General features: G+C 57.4%; 1 protein-coding gene across 1 annotated transcript; it reads left to right on the plus strand.

Moving 5' to 3' along the window:
• Positions 1-378: 378 nt before the first annotated feature.
• TRIM8 (tripartite motif containing 8) lies at positions 379-14,345 on the plus strand. Its single transcript, XM_089897321.1, has 6 exons — positions 379-1,162; positions 10,396-10,491; positions 10,829-11,062; positions 12,326-12,357; positions 12,492-12,607; positions 12,964-14,345. Exons 1-6 carry the CDS (start codon positions 593-595, stop codon positions 13,569-13,571), a joined length of 1,656 nt encoding a protein of 551 aa, XP_089753447.1. The 5' UTR covers positions 379-592; the 3' UTR covers positions 13,572-14,345.
• The last annotated feature ends 3,471 nt before the right edge of the window (positions 14,346-17,816 follow it).

The raw sequence follows: 17,816 nt of genomic DNA on the forward strand, positions 1-17,816 counted from the left end.
GCGCCGCGGCCCGGGGACCGGCTTGCCTCGCCCTCCTGGTCCGGATCTAGCAGTCCGTGGCGCGGCCGCACTCGCTTCTCCGGCCTCTCAGACCCTGGACGAGGCGAGGGAGGCGCGGCGCCGGCGAGCCAGGAGAGAGCCACCATTGCCGCCGCCGTCGCTGGAGGAAGTGTGCGGCTCCCGGGCTCTGTCCGCCTTGGGGCGCGCCCCAATGTCAGCCGCGGGGCCGAGTGCAGGCCGTGGGCCGCCGCTGCCCTAAGCGCGCCGATCGGGAGGCGGCCTCTTATATGGAATTTGGACCCCGGCACTCCCCTCCAGGGCTGGTGCCCCGGCCGCGGCCCTGGCGCAGTCCGCGGTCTCCCGCTAGGCGCTCGGGAGGAGGAGGAGGAGACGCAGCCGGCTGCGCGCGCTGCGTGAGGACCGAGGCTCCCTCCTCTGGGGGGCGGGCGCGCGGAAGGCGCTGGTGACTGAGCGACTCTCGGGGCCGCCGGGGCCCGGAGCTCGGGGCTTGGTGGGCCTGTAGTGGCACCGGACGGACCCCCAGAGTTGGGGAGTTGGGGAGACCTGCCCGGGCCCCCTGCCCGCAGCCGCTATGGCGGAGAATTGGAAGAACTGCTTCGAGGAGGAGCTCATCTGCCCCATCTGCCTGCATGTCTTCGTGGAGCCGGTGCAATTGCCGTGCAAACACAACTTCTGTCGGGGCTGCATTGGCGAGGCGTGGGCCAAGGACAGCGGCCTGGTGCGCTGCCCAGAGTGCAACCAGGCCTACAACCAGAAGCCGGGCCTGGAGAAGAACCTGAAGCTCACCAACATCGTGGAGAAGTTCAACGCCCTGCACGTGGAGAAGCCGCCGGCGGCGCTGCACTGCGTGTTCTGCCGCCGTGGCCCCCCGCTGCCGGCGCAGAAGGTCTGCCTGCGCTGCGAGGCGCCCTGCTGCCAGTCCCACGTGCAGACGCACCTGCAGCAGCCCTCCACCGCCCGCGGGCACCTCCTGGTGGAGGCGGACGACGTGCGGGCCTGGAGCTGCCCGCAACACAACGCCTACCGCCTTTACCACTGCGAGGCCGAGCAGGTGGCCGTGTGCCAGTACTGCTGCTACTACAGCGGTGCGCATCAGGGACACTCGGTGTGCGACGTGGAGATCCGGAGGAATGAGATCCGGGCAAGTACCCTACACACAAACACACGCACAACATACACACACACACACACACTCTCTCTCTCTCTCTCTCTCTCTCTCCTTCTCTCTCTCTCTCCCCCTCTCTCTCCCTACCGCCTGGGGATCACCCATCCGGACAGGCTGACTCTTGTGACATCAGGCCAGAGGTTCCCTTACAAACTCCTCTGTAAGTTTGGAGGCAAGGTCCTGGGAAGTAGGATCCCCCATCGGTACTTGATATTCCTGCACCTGTGCTCATAGGGGGCATCTTGTGAGGCATTTATAGAATTGAGGTGTGGGGCTGTCAGGGGTAGAGTTTGGCTGTCGCTTTTCTGTTTTGCGCGCAGCTCCCTCCCCTGGCGTTGTTTCCGTAGGCCCTACGGGAAGTCACTAAAGGGAGTGACCCAGGTCCTGCTTCTCCAGCTGCTGTTTATGTAATGAGTGTCCTGGTGCCGCTGCTGTGGCTGACATGATCCATGATGCTGGCATACCAATGAGGAAGTAAACAAAAGCAGCCATGTTAGTTTCAAGCCCTAGTGGAAACACATTGGGGGGGCGGGGGGCTGGAGGGGGAGCTTCCGGAGGGAGAGCAGAACTCCTGGTATCTATCTGGCCAAGGCCTGGACAGCCAACAGCATCACCGGACAGCATCTCAGCTATTCGGATTATTCCCCATAGCCCGCTCTCCATGTGTGAGAATCGCTGCCCACTGTGTGCCTGTGCGTATTGCACGCGTCTGCATGAACACACCTTAAAGTATGTCTTCATCACTCTGAGCGCTTTTCTCCCAGCCCAGCCCTCTATCACAGCCCTCCCACATTTGGGGAGGAGAAGTGGAAGATGGAAGAAGAATCCTGTGGGTTTAAGGTTGAGCCGCCTTGCAATCTGGTTTCAGGCAGCTGGCTCCCCTGGGCTGCCGGCTGGGTGATTACGGAACCGCATCCCCTCCCATTGTATACACCCTGTAGCAGCAGCCAATGTCAAAACCGCCTTCCCCCTCAGGCCTCTGGGGCTGGCCTGGCTTTGGAGCTGGACTGAAGCAATACTTCCGTCCCCTTCAGTGGAGGGGGGCTCCTCCTGGGTTCCTCCCAGGTCCCCTGGCTTTCAGGGTTGAGTCATACCAGAAAGAAGGGGTTGGCCTGAGACTGTCTGAGCCATCTCAAGCCCCAGCTTGGGGCCTGGGTGTGATATCATGGGGGTGAGGTTGGGCTTTGGTAGGACTGGGAGTGTTTATGGGTGGGGGCCCCTGGAGTCTAGTCGAGGCCAGTGGGGAGCTTCGTTATGAGGAAGCTCTGAGCAGGGGACGGTTGTAGATGGGGGCTGTTTCCTGTAGGGGGACCAGTCAGAATGAGTCACTGTTCAGCAATTAAAAAACATACACATACCACTAACAAAAGGCAGGAGGGTTGCCACAGGCTGAGGGCAGGGATAACAAATAAAATTTGCTGTATAATTAGTTTCTAATCGGATGGGCTAGCTCTGGGGTTTTGTGCCAGGACAGAGCCTCTGGTTTCTTAAAGGAAGTGTGGGTGGGGGATGGAGAGAAGAGCCTCCCCCTACCACCAGGGTTGGAAAAGGCAGAGGCCTAGGGGAACAAATGAGCCCCTAGTGTACCCCGCCCCCCACCCAGGGCAGGCAGAGCCCAGACTTTCCCTAGTATTGGGAAGCTGCTGCTATTAATAAAGATGCAAGGGCTGGGGAGGAGGCTGGGAAAAGTGCAGAGGCAGGAGAAAGGAAGGCTGTCCAGTTCTCTGTCCTGGGATTGACAGTGGAAAATGAGAGCAAGGGAAAGGTGGAGATGGGGCTGAAAGGCACAGAAGAGGGGACAGCAACCAGGGTGATGAGTGAATGTGCGCCCGCACCCGCGGCTTTGCCCTTAGTTGCATCGGTGGTTGGTTGGTGGGTGTGAGCTCAGGTGTCTTTCGTTTAGGTGGGAGAGAAAACACAATTTTACCTGACTTGGTAGTAAGAGGGTGTCTGTAGATGTGGGTCTGTGTTTGTGAGTGTCTCTGAGACTGTCTGCTTTGCCCTCAAATGCACCTGTCCCCTGTCTGCGTAGTTGGGGGATGGGGGGTGGCACACATACGCATAGTATACCCTGGGGTTCCTACTGGCAGGTCCCTGATCCCCCAGCTCGTGGAAGGAACTGGATGGAAGCAGGCCCTGAACTTTGTCAGCAGCTCCATGTGTGTGCGTCTGCGTGCGTGCGTGCGTGTGTGTGTGTGTGTGTGTGTTCTTGTGTTCGTTCCTGTTCCTGGTATGGGCAGGCTCAGAAGCAGTGGGTTGCATCACAGCCAGATGTGCAGTTCTGTGCGCTCAGCATCTGTGCCCCACAGCCTGAGTCTCGTCCCCCTCCAGGCTCCCCTACCCCACGCCCTCCAGATTCTCTCTGGTGTCCCAGGGCACTGGAGTTGGAAACCCTTCAATGGCCCAGTGCCACTCACTGTGAGTTGGACTTATTGAACGAGTAGGAAGAGGGGCCCCACCCTCAGGGGAGGGGGTAAGCCACAAAGAACCTGAATGGAAGAACCCATTGCACCCCATCCTCTCTAGGCTAGCCATGGGGAGGGGTGTTTTCCTGGGCTTCTTTTCCCTTGTGGGAGGGAGTCTGTCTTAAAGGGCCTCTGCTGGTACCACGGATGAAGGCAACAGAATTATCCCAGATGCAGGAGCAGAAGCATGGAAACGTGGCACACACCTTAAGATATAGCTCTGCTTCTTGTGCTTCCTCTTCCGTTGTCCCAGGGAGGGGCAGGGGCTGCTGAAATGCCCTACTGGCTAGGAATAGGAAACGCTGATCAATCTCCCCCTGGTGGTCCTCCACACGCATACTCAAAGCACCCACCTGTGCAGTGGCCTAGAGCTGGGGCCCAGCAGGAATGCAAGCAGGGCTTCTGCCTAGCAGGGGACTAGCCGGGGGTCTCAGAGTCAGGCCTTCGAAGTCCTTGCCCCACTCCGCCCTTGGGAAGCCAATGTGTAAGCCACGTTGCCATGAGGCCTGGATGCCCATTGGGTAGACCACAGAGAACACTCTAAGACATGCCTAGACCCCAAATGTGTTCTCCCTTGGGGCTATGGGAGGCTAAGGGCCCAAGATTGGGATATCCAGGTGGACTCAGGTGTGGCGGCCCTAGGTGGTCAAACCCTCTTCCAGCCCCTGGGTTTAGGGGTTCATGTGAGGAACTCGGGACTGGTATGAGCTGGGAGCACCTCTATCTCATGACCTCCTTCAACATAGAAAGAAGATCCAAGATAAGGCCTAGTTATATCTGTGAAGGGCTATGCAGGGTGTGTGTGTGTGTGTGTGTGTGTGTGTGTGTGTGTGTGTGTGTGTGTGTGTTCAGGTCATAGTTGTGCCTCTGTGTCATTCCTAGTACCCCAGACAGGTTGGAAATGTGCGCAGGACCCTGTTCCTTGCATTCTCGAAGGTTTAGAGTTGAGAGGAGATGTTCTCTGGGGACAGGATCCCACTTCTTGGGCCAGTTTGGGGTTTGCAGCTCTGGGGGTGAGGTCATCCTGCTCACATTTTCCATGGCCGGAGGGGCTGCCCTGGGACCCTGGAGGGGATCCTAGGTCTCCACCCCACGTGTCTGTCTCCAGGTGGGCTCTGGGAGTGAGGGCCGCCCTGGCCCAGCTATAGCCGGGCTGTGGCTGCAGCCTGGGTCAGGCGGTATGGACCCCACCACTCTCCGCTGCCCCCGACCATAACCCTGAGGCCTCAGGTGGGGTGGGAGGTGGGAGGGTCAAGTGGCTGCTCCTTCCTTGACCATCTTGAAGGACCGGGAAGAGGGGGCCTGACTTGGCCTTCCTCCCTGGCCCCGGGCAGAGGAGCCTCGCAGAGGAGCCTGAGGCGGAGGCCCAGCCCCCCACCTCCACCCCAGGATCCTGCTGACACAGGCAGACCAGACGCCTGTCGTGCACGCCCTGCTGATGACTCTGCGTGCTGCAGCTCCGGGTGCCTGTGCATCCAGGTCTGTCTGCAGGTGTGTGTGTGCGCGTGTGTAACCAGTGCGTCTGGTTGTGCATCTCACATGGGACTACTTTTTGTATCTCAACGTGTGTATCTCTGAGAAGGTGCAGTGTGAGTGACTGACTTAATTACGGAGTTGTCTTGTGTGTGGCTATGGAGTCGGGAAGGTGTGCACGTGTGTGTGTGTGTGTGAGCAAGAGGAGGGTGCCCTGCTTGCCATTCACCTGCGAGTTGAAGTTGAGTGTGCACACATATCTGTTGTTGACAGCGCTAGTGTGTTCCTACCTGATGGTGGTTGGTTGGTGGGTGTGAGTCTTGTGTGACTTTCTCACCTGGTGGAGGTGTTGGGGAGGGGAGGGGACTCACCTTCGGTGAGCTCGTTGCCTGTAGTGGGCTTTGGAGGTGGAAGCCCGGATGGATCCTGCGATGCTGTGTTGTGGGCATTTGGGGTGGTCATAGGAAGAAGCGGAGCCCGGCTTGGGCCCCAGCCCTGGACCGAGCAGGCAGGCTTGGCTGGCCTCATCCCTGGCTCTGGGAAAGCCTTCCTTCCCGGCTGGCCTGGCATTCAAACACAGACAAAGGGGGGCTTTCTCTCTCGCCTCTTTGTTCTGCTGCCCCAGAGCAGTGCACTCTGCATGGCAAAAGCTAATTCCACTCTGCAGCTGGGAAACCCTCTCTGGGGTCTGCCGGGACTTGCCTCCGAGGTGCTGCCTTTCTCCTTGTCCCTGGTTCCTGCTCTGTAGCCTCTTCTCTCTGGGTCTGTGATTGCCCGCAGCCTGGGGGTCCACATGGTAGCCCCAGGTAGGGGCTGAGGCATGGGAAGGGACAACTAAGGCTGAGGCCAGGAGGGAGTGCTGTGGCCCAGGGAGAGGGGAGGCTGACGTATTCCTGGGACAAGGGCTTATGTGGGAGAGTGGGGGGTGGCTTTGGCAGCTGGGGAGGAGGTTAGGAGGGGGTAGCTCTGAGCGGGGGCTTCATCCAGAGCTGGAGCTGGCATGAGAGTCATCTGGGCAGGGATCCCAGCAGGCAGAGGTACTCCAGCAGCCCAGCGCCCTCTTCCCGCCTCCACCCCATCACAGGGGCTGCTGGTCCCAGCTCTGGTCCCATCTACAAACTTGAGGTCTGCCTCTGGCCCAGATCCTGGGGCCCTGCTCCCTCCTGACTTTGCTTCTCTTCAAGGTTGACTTGAGGGTTTTATTATTATCATTTATTAACTTTTATACAGCCTAGAGTCCCAATGGCCTTACCCGTCTGCCCAGTCCAGTCTGGCATCAAAAATGCCAGCTGGGCCTGGCCAGTCAGTCTCCAGAGCGCTGTGGGTGAGGCTTTCCCAGGGCAGGAATGTGAGGGGCTCATGATTGCCCCCCTCCCCAGGCTGGGAGGGGCTTTGGAGGGAGCAGCTCAAGGCAGAGTCTAGAACATTAGGCGACAGATATGAGGGTCCTGGAGGGGTGGGAATGGTGTGCCCCCAAGTCTTCCTGATGCTTTTGCCCTCACAGACCCAGGAGCAGACCGTGGAAGGCCTTAGGTCCTTAGGGAAGGACAGGGACAGCAGTAAGCAGGTCCCATCTGGGCCAGCAGGTGTAGCGTGGGGCTGGGCCTCCAATTGCCCCTGCCCCTGCTGGAGGCCTGGTTCCTCAAGTGCTCCTAGCCTAGACCATTCTAGTCTCCCCTCTGTACCTGCACACCTGAAATGTGCCACAATCCAGATGACCCACTCTGGGCTGGGAGCAGTTTGTAAGGTGCCCTCCCCCACACTGAGAGGACTTGCCCTGAATCAAGCTGGGAAATCTCTCCGCTGTGGGTTTTTCCCAGGCGGGCAGTGGAGCCTCAGCTCTCAGTAGTTCTGGGAGGTTGGGATGGAAAGGAGGCTGCTGGTAGTGGGGAGGGGTCCTTGCTTCCTCTGTTCCCCATCTCCCAGCTTCTCAGCAAACTGATTCATTCACTGGTGGAATCGAGGTGAGGGGTACTAAAGGGGCAGCAAGTGGATATTTCCCTTCCTCCCCACCACCCCGATTTTCCAGTGCCTGAGGTAGCAGTGTCCCCCTGCCCCCTGCTTCCCCCCGGTGTTGGCTGTGGCAGGATTAAGAGCACCTAGCCCCGAGGGATCACCATTCCTGCAAGGGCGAGCTGGCCATGGTGGGCCCCCCGCCCAGCCCTCCCTGGCTGGCATTCCCTGGCCAGTTTCCTTCCTATTCCTGGCCCTTCCCTTCCCTCTGTAGTGGAGACAGAAGCCCAATGGCCTCTGAGCTGGGGGAGAGCCAATGAAACCCAGACACCTGCTAGGCAGTGTGGCCACTGCCTTTGCTAGACCTGGACTGGGCTCCACCCCAGAGGGCTCTGGGCAGGCAGGAACCAGGACCTGGACCTGGAAGCCAAGGGAAGACACCTCAGGGTCCCAGCGTGGCCGTGCTGCCAGGAAAGGATCTGAGAAAAGCCTAGATGGCGGAAGGGGGCTGAGCCCCACTCCCCAGGACAAGACAGGAAGTGCCTCCCTTGGCTGTGCCCTGAGGGGTCAGCCATGAACTCCCTGAATGGGTTGCAGGGGAATGGGACAGAGGCCTCCCACGGGCCTAGAGGGTGGGAGTGAACAGCCCCATTCCAGGCCTCTGAGGGAAGTGGGGCTGAGATCCTATCTGGGGCTGCCTCTCTTCTGCCCCTCATCTGGGACTTAGCTACAGGTGCACCTCTGATACCAGTGGGTTTGGTCATGAAAAGTAGTTGGGCCAGGAGACCGTGGTGCACAGATGTGAGGGTGTGGCTGGGGCCTGGGCTCTCGGATATCCTGGGCACTGGGAAGGCAGGAGTGGCCTGGAGCCTGAGATGCATCCAAGTTGGAGGGACTGCTTCCCGAGTGTGGGGACGAGGCAGCCAGCAGGCAAAAAATTGAGGGTCAGTTGTAACAGGGGAAGTAAAAAGGTCTCATATCCTTTGGTGGTACCCTGGCCACCTTGCCTTCAGGCAGGCCTCCCTCAGTCATCGGGGGCCTTCAGGAGGGTCAGCCTTCACTGTGCAGGGCTGTGTGTGTGTGACAGTGTGCCCGAGGGGGTCTCAGGGCCCAGGTGGTGGCGTGTGCTTGTGTGTGTGCGTGCAGTTGTATGCGTGTAGGTGGGCCATACTGTGGGGTGCCGCCTGCCCTTTTCACGTGACTGGGGGCAGCTTCACAGGAAGGGAGGGTGTGTGACTACCTCTGCTCCTGCGCCCAGCCAGCTGTGTTTCTCTGCAGGCTCTGACTCTCAGGCTGGCAGCAGATCCATGTGCATGTTGGGCTGGGGGTGGGGGGCAGGGCAACATCTCCTAGGGCTGTCTCTTAGGGTACTGTCCTGGGTCACTGAAAGGTCAAATTGTTGCGGGGGTGGGGTGGGGGTGCCCCAGGCTTTCCCAGCTCAGAATCTGAGAGCCTCACCCCCTACCTCCTCCTGTCCCCAGGGCCCTGGTTCTAGGGTAGCCACCAACAAAAAACAGGGTCGCTGAACTCTCTTGGCTGGCCTTGGTTTCCCCATATGTAAAGGGGTTTGGGGAAATAAGGAAGGGATTGGTGGCAGCTTGTCTTTTGGAAGCCAGCTGAGTGTGGACAGGAGTAGGGGTCATGGGTCAAACTTGAGGGTCACTTTGAGGTCCACACAGAGGAAGAAAAAGAACCACTTCTTGTTGAGTGGACACTTACTGTGAGCTAGGTTCTGTGCAATCTGCTTTGCAAACCTTGTTTTGTGTGCAAAACCCATGGGTTTAGTCAGGAAACACATTATGCATCTGTAGGGTGCTGGGGCCTTTGTGGGTCCCGGCTAGGAAAGGAAGTGGAAAAATACAGCAGCAAAGCCCTGTTTTCAAGAGGTCTTGAGTTTTGTTTGGAGATTAGACCACAGTTGGTCAGACTATAGAATAGTGTTTTCCTATAGCTCTTTCTGTGAGATGGTCACATTTTGTGTTTGTGGTGTCCAGTACATTAGCCACTAGCTACATGTAGCTACTGAGCGCTTGAAATGAGGCTGGTACAACAGAAGAACTGATGTTCAATTTAATTTATTTTTAACTAACTTAAAATGAAATAGCCACATGTGACTAGTGGCTACTGTATTGGACAGTACAGCTACAGAGGGAGAGCAGAATGTGACAGCCCCTCGTATGGCCGAGACAGGGAGGGTCCTGCACAGACTCCGAGCAGGGGCCATGGAAAGTTTCCTAGAGGAGCAGGACCTTAAGCTGGGCTTTGAAGGATAGACAAGGGATGGGGAGAAGGCACTGTGGGCTGCAGAAAAACACCAGCTGGGTGCAGGGAGGAGTTCAGATTTGCAGTGTCAGGGACAGGATACCAGCCCACCTGGCTGGGAGAGTCAGGTTGTAAGTAAGAAAGCCTACAGAGTTTGGAAGGAGGGGTCATCGAGGGATCTTGGGCAGGAGAGAGACCCTGTTTGAAGAGGTGTATCTGGCAAGGGAGGATGACAGGGCGGCTGGAACAGCTGGGATAGGCAGGTCTGGGGAGAGAGGGCTTGTAGAGACAGAAGATTAAGGGCTGAGAAGAGCAGCATGGTCCCGAACCTTCCAGCAGACTGACCTTGGGTCTTAGGAGAGCCAGAGTTTCCTTTCCACCCAGGTCCAACTGAGGGGCTGAGGGAGTTAGCAAGGACTTCAGAGGCCTAGCTCTCAGCATCAAGAGCAAGCAAGGGGGCAGCTGGCTGGCTTGATGCCCCCCAAGTATAAGGCAAACGTCAGGTGAGATCTCTGGACCGGGCCAGAGGGCCTGTGAGACCCGGGAAGGTTGTGTGACCCTCTGCATCGTTTCTGAGATGGTGCTCCCCAGAGAGAGGCAACATGACTTGGATAAGAACAGACCCTACTACCTGGTCATTTCGGTTTGTATTCCAGCTCTGACACTAGCTGTGTGACTTTGGGTGAATTACTTAACCTTTCTGGTTTCCTCTTCTCTGAAATGAGGGTAATAATAGTATGTATCTCATAGCATTACTAGAATGATCAGTTAAGTCTATACAGGAAAAGTGCTTACAACAGAGGCAGGCCTGACCCTGCCCTCAGAAAGTTTATGGTTTAGATACGTGTGGGAAGCATTCCAGGCTTTTTCGTCCTGGGGACAGGCTGGCCAGACAGTTGTCACCAGGCCCCGGGGATTGCATGGGAGCCAGAGGGGGTGGGGGGGGCAGACATTTTAGGTCATCTGGAAGAAGGATCCACAGGATGAGTCTGTTCTGTAGAGGTGGGGACGGTGTCGCCCGCTCCGCTGAAGCTCCTCCCCCAACTGTCTCTGCAGAAGATGCTGATGAAACAGCAGGACCGGCTGGAGGAGCGAGAGCAGGACATCGAGGACCAACTGTACAAACTCGAGTCAGACAAGCGCCTGGTGGAGGTAGCTAAGCCCAAGCCCATGGTATGAGGTGGGGGGCGGCTTGGGTACTGGGCCTTGGGCTAGGATCTGTTGCGTGGTCGGCTCTATGCCGGAATCCCTTGGTCAGTCATTCAATGAACCGTCAGTGGATGAGCCCCCCACTGGTGCCAGGGTACCTGTAAAGAGCCCTGTGCTACCAGTGGGGGATTGGCAGGTCAGACTTTGCCTTTGGGAGCCCTGGGCAGCCTGGGGCTTTGGGGTCCCAGACTCCCCCATCCAGTATGTGAGACAGGCAGGAGCAGCAGCCTGAAGTCCCCAGTACTTACCTGCCCACCCACTCTTGCCCCGGTGCCCGCAGGAGAAGGTGAGCCAACTGAAGGAGGAAGTGCGGCTGCAATACGAGAAGCTGCACCAGCTGCTGGATGAGGACCTGCGGCAGACGGTGGAGGTCCTGGACAAGGCCCAGGCCAAGTTCTGCAGCGAGAACGCAGCGCAGGCGCTGCATCTCGGGGAGCGCATGCAGGAGGCCAAGAAGCTGCTGGGCTCCCTGCAGCTGCTCTTCGACAAGACGGAGGACGTCAGCTTCATGAAGGTGGGCTGGGCCTGGGACCGGCTGGTGGGACCCAAGGGGCATTTTTAAGATTTTTTTTTTTTTTTTTTTTGTGCCTTGAGTCTTCGTTGCTGTGCGCGGGCTTTCTCTAATTGTGGCGAGTGGGGGCTGCTCTTCATTGAGGTGCGTGGGCTTCTCATTGCGGTGGCTTCTCTTGTTGTGGAGCATGAGCTCTAGGTGCGCGGGCTTCAGTAGTTGCGGCTTACGGGCTCTAGAGCTCAGGCTTAGTAGATGTGGTGCACGGGCTTAGTTGCTCTGCAGTATGTGGGATCTTCCCGGACCAGGGCTCGAACCCGTGTCTCCTGCATTGGCAGGCAGATTCTTAACCACTGCATCATCAGGGAAGCCCCAAGGGGCATTTCTAAATTGGAGTCTGTGATGCTTTGCTCCCCAACTGGTTCCCCCCACCAGTATGCTCACAGGGCTTTGGAGCCAGCCTTCATGGATTCCAAACCCTCCCACCCTGTTCCTTCTAGCTTCGTGACCTTGGGCAAGTCATATATGTTCCCTAGGCCTCAGCTCCCTCACTTATAAAATGGGGTTGATAATACAGATCTATTATCTGTTACCCGCAATGCCAAAGTTTTAGAAATCGCTGAAAACTGAAAGAAAGAAGTTCTGGCAGCTCATTTAACAGCAAAAATTGACCTGAACTGATGCTGACAATTTATGGCCTTTGTTGATCTTACTTGGTACAAATATTGAAACATATTGCTGGGACTTCCCTGGCAGTCCAGCGGTTAAGACTCCGCTCTTCCAGTGCAGGGGAGGGATTCGATCCCTGGTCAGGGAACTAAGATGCCACATGCCACGAGGCATGGCCAAAAAAAAAAAAAAAATTGCTGCAGAAACATTGATGTGTTAGATTACAGTGCCCTACGCTGTAATCACATTTTATGACACGGGCATCATATTTCCTTTCTAAAGTCCAAAAAATTCCAAATTCCAAAACACATCTTGCCCCAAAGATTTTTTTGGGTAAAAGATTGAGTGCTTGCAGAACCTTCCTCCTAGGGTAGTTGTTTAGATAAGGTGTAGATGTATAGAAAGCACTTACAGTGTTGTCTGTCACATAGCAAGCGCTCAATCTTCTGAAAATGGAGGCACCCCACCCCCTGCCCCCGCCACACTCTGGCCAGAATCAGAAGGTCAGCCCTGCCTGGGGAGAGAGAGCATGGGGCAGCTTCCATCTTCCCCTCTCTCATGCTGCCTTTCCCACTGACTAACTCTTTTCTCTCCCTCTAGAACACCAAGTCTGTGAAAATCCTAATGGACAGGTGAGCAGATGGCCACCAGCCCTCAGGGGAGCACATGTGGGGGAGGGCAGGAAGGGCCAGGCCCACTGCGGGGAGGTAGGGCGGGCTTACCGGTGATACCTCCTCACAGCAGATGCCCCGTCCACTGCCCCCAGGACCCAGACCTGTACAGGCAGCAGCCTTTCTCCCCCTAAGATCGGCCACTTGAACTCCAAGCTCTTCCTGAACGAGGTGGCCAAGAAGGAGAAGCAGCTACGGAAGATGCTAGAAGGTGAGGGTGGGATCCTCAATCAACGGGAGAGAACCCTTTGGGCAGGGGTAAATGCCAGAACCTTCCTTCTGACAGGCAGCCTGGCCTAGTCAGATAGACCTTTCCTCATATCCCTGCTTTGCTACTTCTAGCTGTGGGACCTTGGGCAAGCCGTAGTACTACCTCCCTGAGCCTCAGCTTCTTCAGCTGTAAGATGGGAATGATAATGGTATCTGCTTGCTAACGGAGTAGTGAGCATCAAGATGGTGCACGATGTATTGTGCTTGGTCCTACAGATGGAAAATGTCCCCGGGGGAGAGGAGGCCTGGGTTGCCTGGGACAGGGGCTTTAGCGACTTTTGCCCAAACTCTCCACAGGCCCCTTCAGCACACCGGTGCCCTTCCTGCAGAGCGTCCCCCTGTACCCTTGTGGTGTGAGCAGCTCTGGGGCGGAAAAGCGCAAGCACTCGACGGCCTTCCCTGAGGCCAGTTTCCTAGAGACGTCGTCGGGCCCCGTGGGCAGCCAGTATGGGGCAGCGAGCACAGCCAGCGGCGAGGGCCAGTCAGGGCAGCCCCTGGGCCCCTGCAGCTCCACGCAGCACTTGGTGGCCCTGCCGGGCGGCGCCCAACCAGTGCACTCAAGTCCTGTGTTCCCCCCATCGCAGTATCCCAATGGCTCCGCCGCCCAGCAGCCCATGCTCCCCCAGTATGGGGGCCGCAAGATTCTCGTCTGTTCTGTGGACAACTGTTACTGTTCTTCCGTGGCCAACCATGGCGGCCACCAGCCCTACCCCCGCTCCGGCCACTTCCCCTGGACAGTACCCTCACAGGAGTACTCACATGCGCTCCCGCCCACACCTTCCGTCCCCCAGTCCCTTCCCAGCCTGGCGGTCAGAGACTGGCTCGACGCCTCCCAGCAGCCTGGCCACCAGGATTTCTACAGGGTGTATGGGCAGCCGTCCACCAAACACTACGTGACGAGCTAACGCTACGCGGGCGGTGGGGCGCTGGGGAATCTCCCCGCCTCAGCCCCCAGTGGCTCGGGAATGACGCATCCAGAGACCTGCCCTTCTACCTTCCTGTCCTCCCTCCCTTCCTCCTTCATTTCCCCAAGTCTTTTCCTTTTGGATTTTGTTTTGTTTGGGGCTTGTTTTGATTTTTTTTTTATCACGAATCTCCTGGACTCGGAGGTGACAGTGGGAGCTGGCCTGGGCCGGGGCTGCAGGTGGCTCTGGAGTTGGGAAAGCGTCTACCTCAAGGCGCTGAGCTCTCTCTCTCTCTGTCTCTCTTTTTTTTTTCCACTCCTTCCCCTACCCACCCGCGTGGCTGGAAGGAGCCTCAGCTTCCCCTAAAGCCTTGGGGGTAGGGGCAGTTTCCAACTCTCCTCAGCCAGCCCTGGGAGGAGGGACCAGTGTCCACTGGCCTGCTTCTCCTCTTGTTTTTCTTTTGGGCAGTTTGATCACTGACTAAATAAGGAAAGACCTGTAGATTGTGGGGCTTTTTTTTTTTTTTTAATTTTTTTTTAAAACCAAGAATGATTTCTCCTGCTTCCTTCTCACCATCCTCCCAGACGGAGTTCAAAGGCCACTTCTCAAGCAGCGTTTGGCACCTTCAGCCTCAGAATGGAATCTTAAAGACAGGAACCCCCATGTCCAGGAAAGGGGAAAGGAACCTTGCCAATGATAGTGACCACAGCAAAAGCAAATAATAATAATATTAATAATAATAAAGAGAAATAAAAGAAATAATAAAATAAAAAACCATAGCACAGCCCTTGTTGAGGTCAGCGGGAGAGGAGGGGCTGCCCGGAGTTGGGTCCTTGCCTGGATTTTGACACAGCGACTTCCTGTAGTGAGCACTTTGTATGAATCGTGGACTTCCTGTTCTCAAGGCGCAGGTATTTATTCTGTAATCTGTCTAGAGCACACACCGAAATCGAACCTTCTAATAAACATAATGGCGCAGTCCCACTCCCTGCCTCGCCTCTTACCCCTAACTCCCCCAGGCCTGGGGTCTTCAGGCGTTGGTGTGGGGAGGGACCCCTCGAGGGATGGAAGCCCCTGCCTTCCTTGCCTTGATTCTCTCTGGGGTTTAGCCTGTTCCAGGCCTGTGAATGTCAGTTTGTCAGGCACTAACTACGTCTGGTCTTAGCCTTGGGTTCATTTGGCAAATATTTGCTGAGGGCCTCCTAGGCCCAGCCCCCGGCTGCATGGGCCCCGGCATCTCTTTGAGTTTCTGCCAACGCGCTCTTAGCAAGGACAGACAAAGGAAGAAATACCTTTCTATGAGTCTTGCAGAGTTTACCTCCTTCAGTCCGCAAATATTTATTAAGCACATGCTAAGCGTCAGGCACTGTGTAGGGCCAAGGGCACAGAAGTAGAGCAGACCCTATCTTGGAATTTAGTCTAACTGAGCCTTGGCCCCCACTGGGGGAGGGGAGCGGGGAGGGTCACTCAGCTCCATGCTTCCTTTGGTAACTTGGGCTCTGGCCCCTGCCCCTGAGCATGGAGGGAGGGCAGGCAGGAAAATCCTGTGCTCTGGGAGGCACAGTGCTAGGGTAACAAGGTGAAAAAGACATCCTACCCTCATCCCCTTTGGCAGAGCTTCTCAAAGAGTAGCATGCTTGGGAGCTTGTTAAAAGGGCTGAATCCTGGGGCCCTACTTGGACTTAGAGGGAATCACTGAGGGCCCAGGAACCTGTTTGTTTTTTTGCCACGCCACACGGCATGCAGGATCTTAGTTCCCCAACCAGGGATCGAACCCATGTTCCCTGCAGTCCTGCAGTGGAAGCACAGAGTCCTAACCACTGGACCACCAGGGAATTCCCAGTAATCTGCATTTTTAACCCCCTGGTAATTCTGACACATCCTGGGGTTTGAGAAGTGCTGCCATGAGGGACTGGCCAGGGACCTGCTTGTCTCAGGGACCCGTGGGCTGGAAGGAGGGGCTGGGGCACACCAAGCCCTCCTCTGTTGGAGCAGGAGTGGTGTGAGGGGGTTGCTGGATCTCTGATTTGTTGCCCAACACTTTGCATGGATCTGCTTATGTGTAAAGTAGGAGGGTCAACCTTTCCTGGGTGCCTAATTCTCTTTCCCCTTGTCTGGGTAGAATCTGAGCCTGAATGCCTCCCACCCCAGAAAGCCTAGAGCAAGACAGGGAACTATGGGTAAGTCCTGCACCAGGGGTCCAACCCTCACTGACTCTTAGTTACCCCTCTTCTCAGAAAAATAAGCACTCAAGTTGGAGGACATGGTCAGTCCATGTCCCCCCGCCAGTCGGGCTGGCCAGACAAAAGTGTTGGTCTAGTGCCTCCATCTTCCCATCCTGTGGGAGTAGAAAATGACTCAGTGTGGGGGTGGGTGGACCCTTGATTCACTTCTCCCCCTTCCCCACTTTGGCAAGGAGCCAGAGCCAGGAGCATGATGACAACAGCTGGCCTGCCCCTTTCTCTTCCCCTGCACCTGTTTGGGGCTGTTGAGGGGAGGCAGATGGCTGGAGCACAGTGCCCTTCCACCCCAGGGTGGAAGGCTGCCTGGGGCCAGGTGCTGGTGGACAGATAGACATTTAAGTCCACTCACATCCGCTCCTGACTCACTGTCGCTTTCTCTGGTTGTCAGGAACCCTGGGACATCTTCTGTGCCAGGAGTTGGGAGCCAAGACAGAAAGCTGCCCAATTTCTTTCCCACTTGGCCTAGTTTTGTTTTAGCTAATGGAAGAGGTTCTTTCTCCAGGTACATCAATGAAACTGGGATATGGAGGGGAGACTGGTGGTAGCGCGATGAGCTTGAACCCCACCAGGTTCCAGCTCTGAAAGCCCACCCCAGCAAATAGACACCCAGGCACATAGGCTGTAGGCCAAGCAGCTAACTGTGCAGTATGGCCTGGAGTGCCTGGGCAGCCAGGGAAGCCGGGAGACGCTCACCCCATCCAGCTGTCCCCAGCTACCCAGCTGTCCCCGGCTTTGCAGGAGCAGCTGTCACCCACCTCCCCAAAGGGTCAGGGGCAGAGGAGGCCAGGAAAGCTGGAGGTGCCCCAGGAGCAGGGCCAGCTGGAGAAGGCGTGGGGGCCTTCCTCACCCTGCACACTCAAGACACCTCTCACAGCCACAGGCGCGCCCTGTGCCTCCCTCGGCTAACCGCTCAGACTCCGAGATATTGCTCTCACAGCCCCCGCCCGGCCTTGCCCTCCCGTCCCCGCCCTCCGGGGAGGTGATCGCTCCTCCCCATTCCAGGCAGGGCTGGGTGGTCAGGAGCGGAGGGCGTCTCCCCCTCCGCACTGACGGCTCCTGTGGGCCAGATGTGCGGAGCCCGCAGGGAGGCAACCGCCTGGGGGCTTCCTTGGCCCGCCACCCCGGCGGGTCCAGGCTCTTTCATGTCGCCGCCCTCCCCGGTCCCAGCCCCGGAGCCGAGCAGCTGCGCCCCGCTCCCCGCCCCCAGCCTCTCTCCCAGCTGTCTTTGGGGTGGGGCCGGGCAGCTGGGGAACAGCTGCAAGGCGTGGAGTCGGGGTGCTCGGGTGCCTTCCTGCAACAGCCAGAAACAGTCTCCTTGCCCGGGGGTGGGGGGAGGGGGCGGGGTGCAGGGGGCCGGGGGAGGGGGAGCCCCGGGGGGATGGTCGGCCCCTCCGCCCCTCCCCCAGCGCACCTGGCCGGCCAGCTGAGAGTCGGGCAGACCCCAGATCAAAGCCCCCTTCCGGCTTCAAAAGGCACCCTGGGGGCGGGGGAGGCAGATGGGGCAACGGGGAACACCCTGAACCGGGAGGCCGCTGTGTCAGCGTCCCAGGGCCCTCTCTGGAGGTCGAGCCCCCGCGTTCTAACCTAATTTCTGGATTCTTCGAGGCCCCGTTCACATCCACCCACTCGGACCCTGTGGTTGTCACCATGCCCTTTCCTCAGACACCTTCATTTGCTCCCATATGAGGGTGGGTGGGGAGAGGCCATGAACACTTTCAGGACCAGACTAGCCCACTGGGGGATTTCCTACCCCATCCCACCTCTGCCTTATGTAAATTAGGTGTGTGGTTGGGGGACGGTCTAGGACACATCCTTCCCCAACCTAAGTGCTCTAGACCTACAAAGAAACGGGGGCTGTGGGATAAGGGGAGGAAAAAAATTATTCCTGGGTATCCCTGGACATACCCCACCACACTCTAGCCCTCTTCCGAGGTGAGGCTCTCCCTGCTGGATGTTGGAAATCTCTTCCTTGGAGGTGCTTTAGAAACAGTGGGCTCTGGAA

This window comes from Delphinapterus leucas, chromosome 16 (assembly GCF_059928025.1).
Source record: "Delphinapterus leucas isolate spDelLeu-1000000601 "Yukka" chromosome 16, BTC_Dleu_Yukka2, whole genome shotgun sequence".
Classification (NCBI taxonomy): Eukaryota; Metazoa; Chordata; class Mammalia; order Artiodactyla; family Monodontidae; genus Delphinapterus; species Delphinapterus leucas.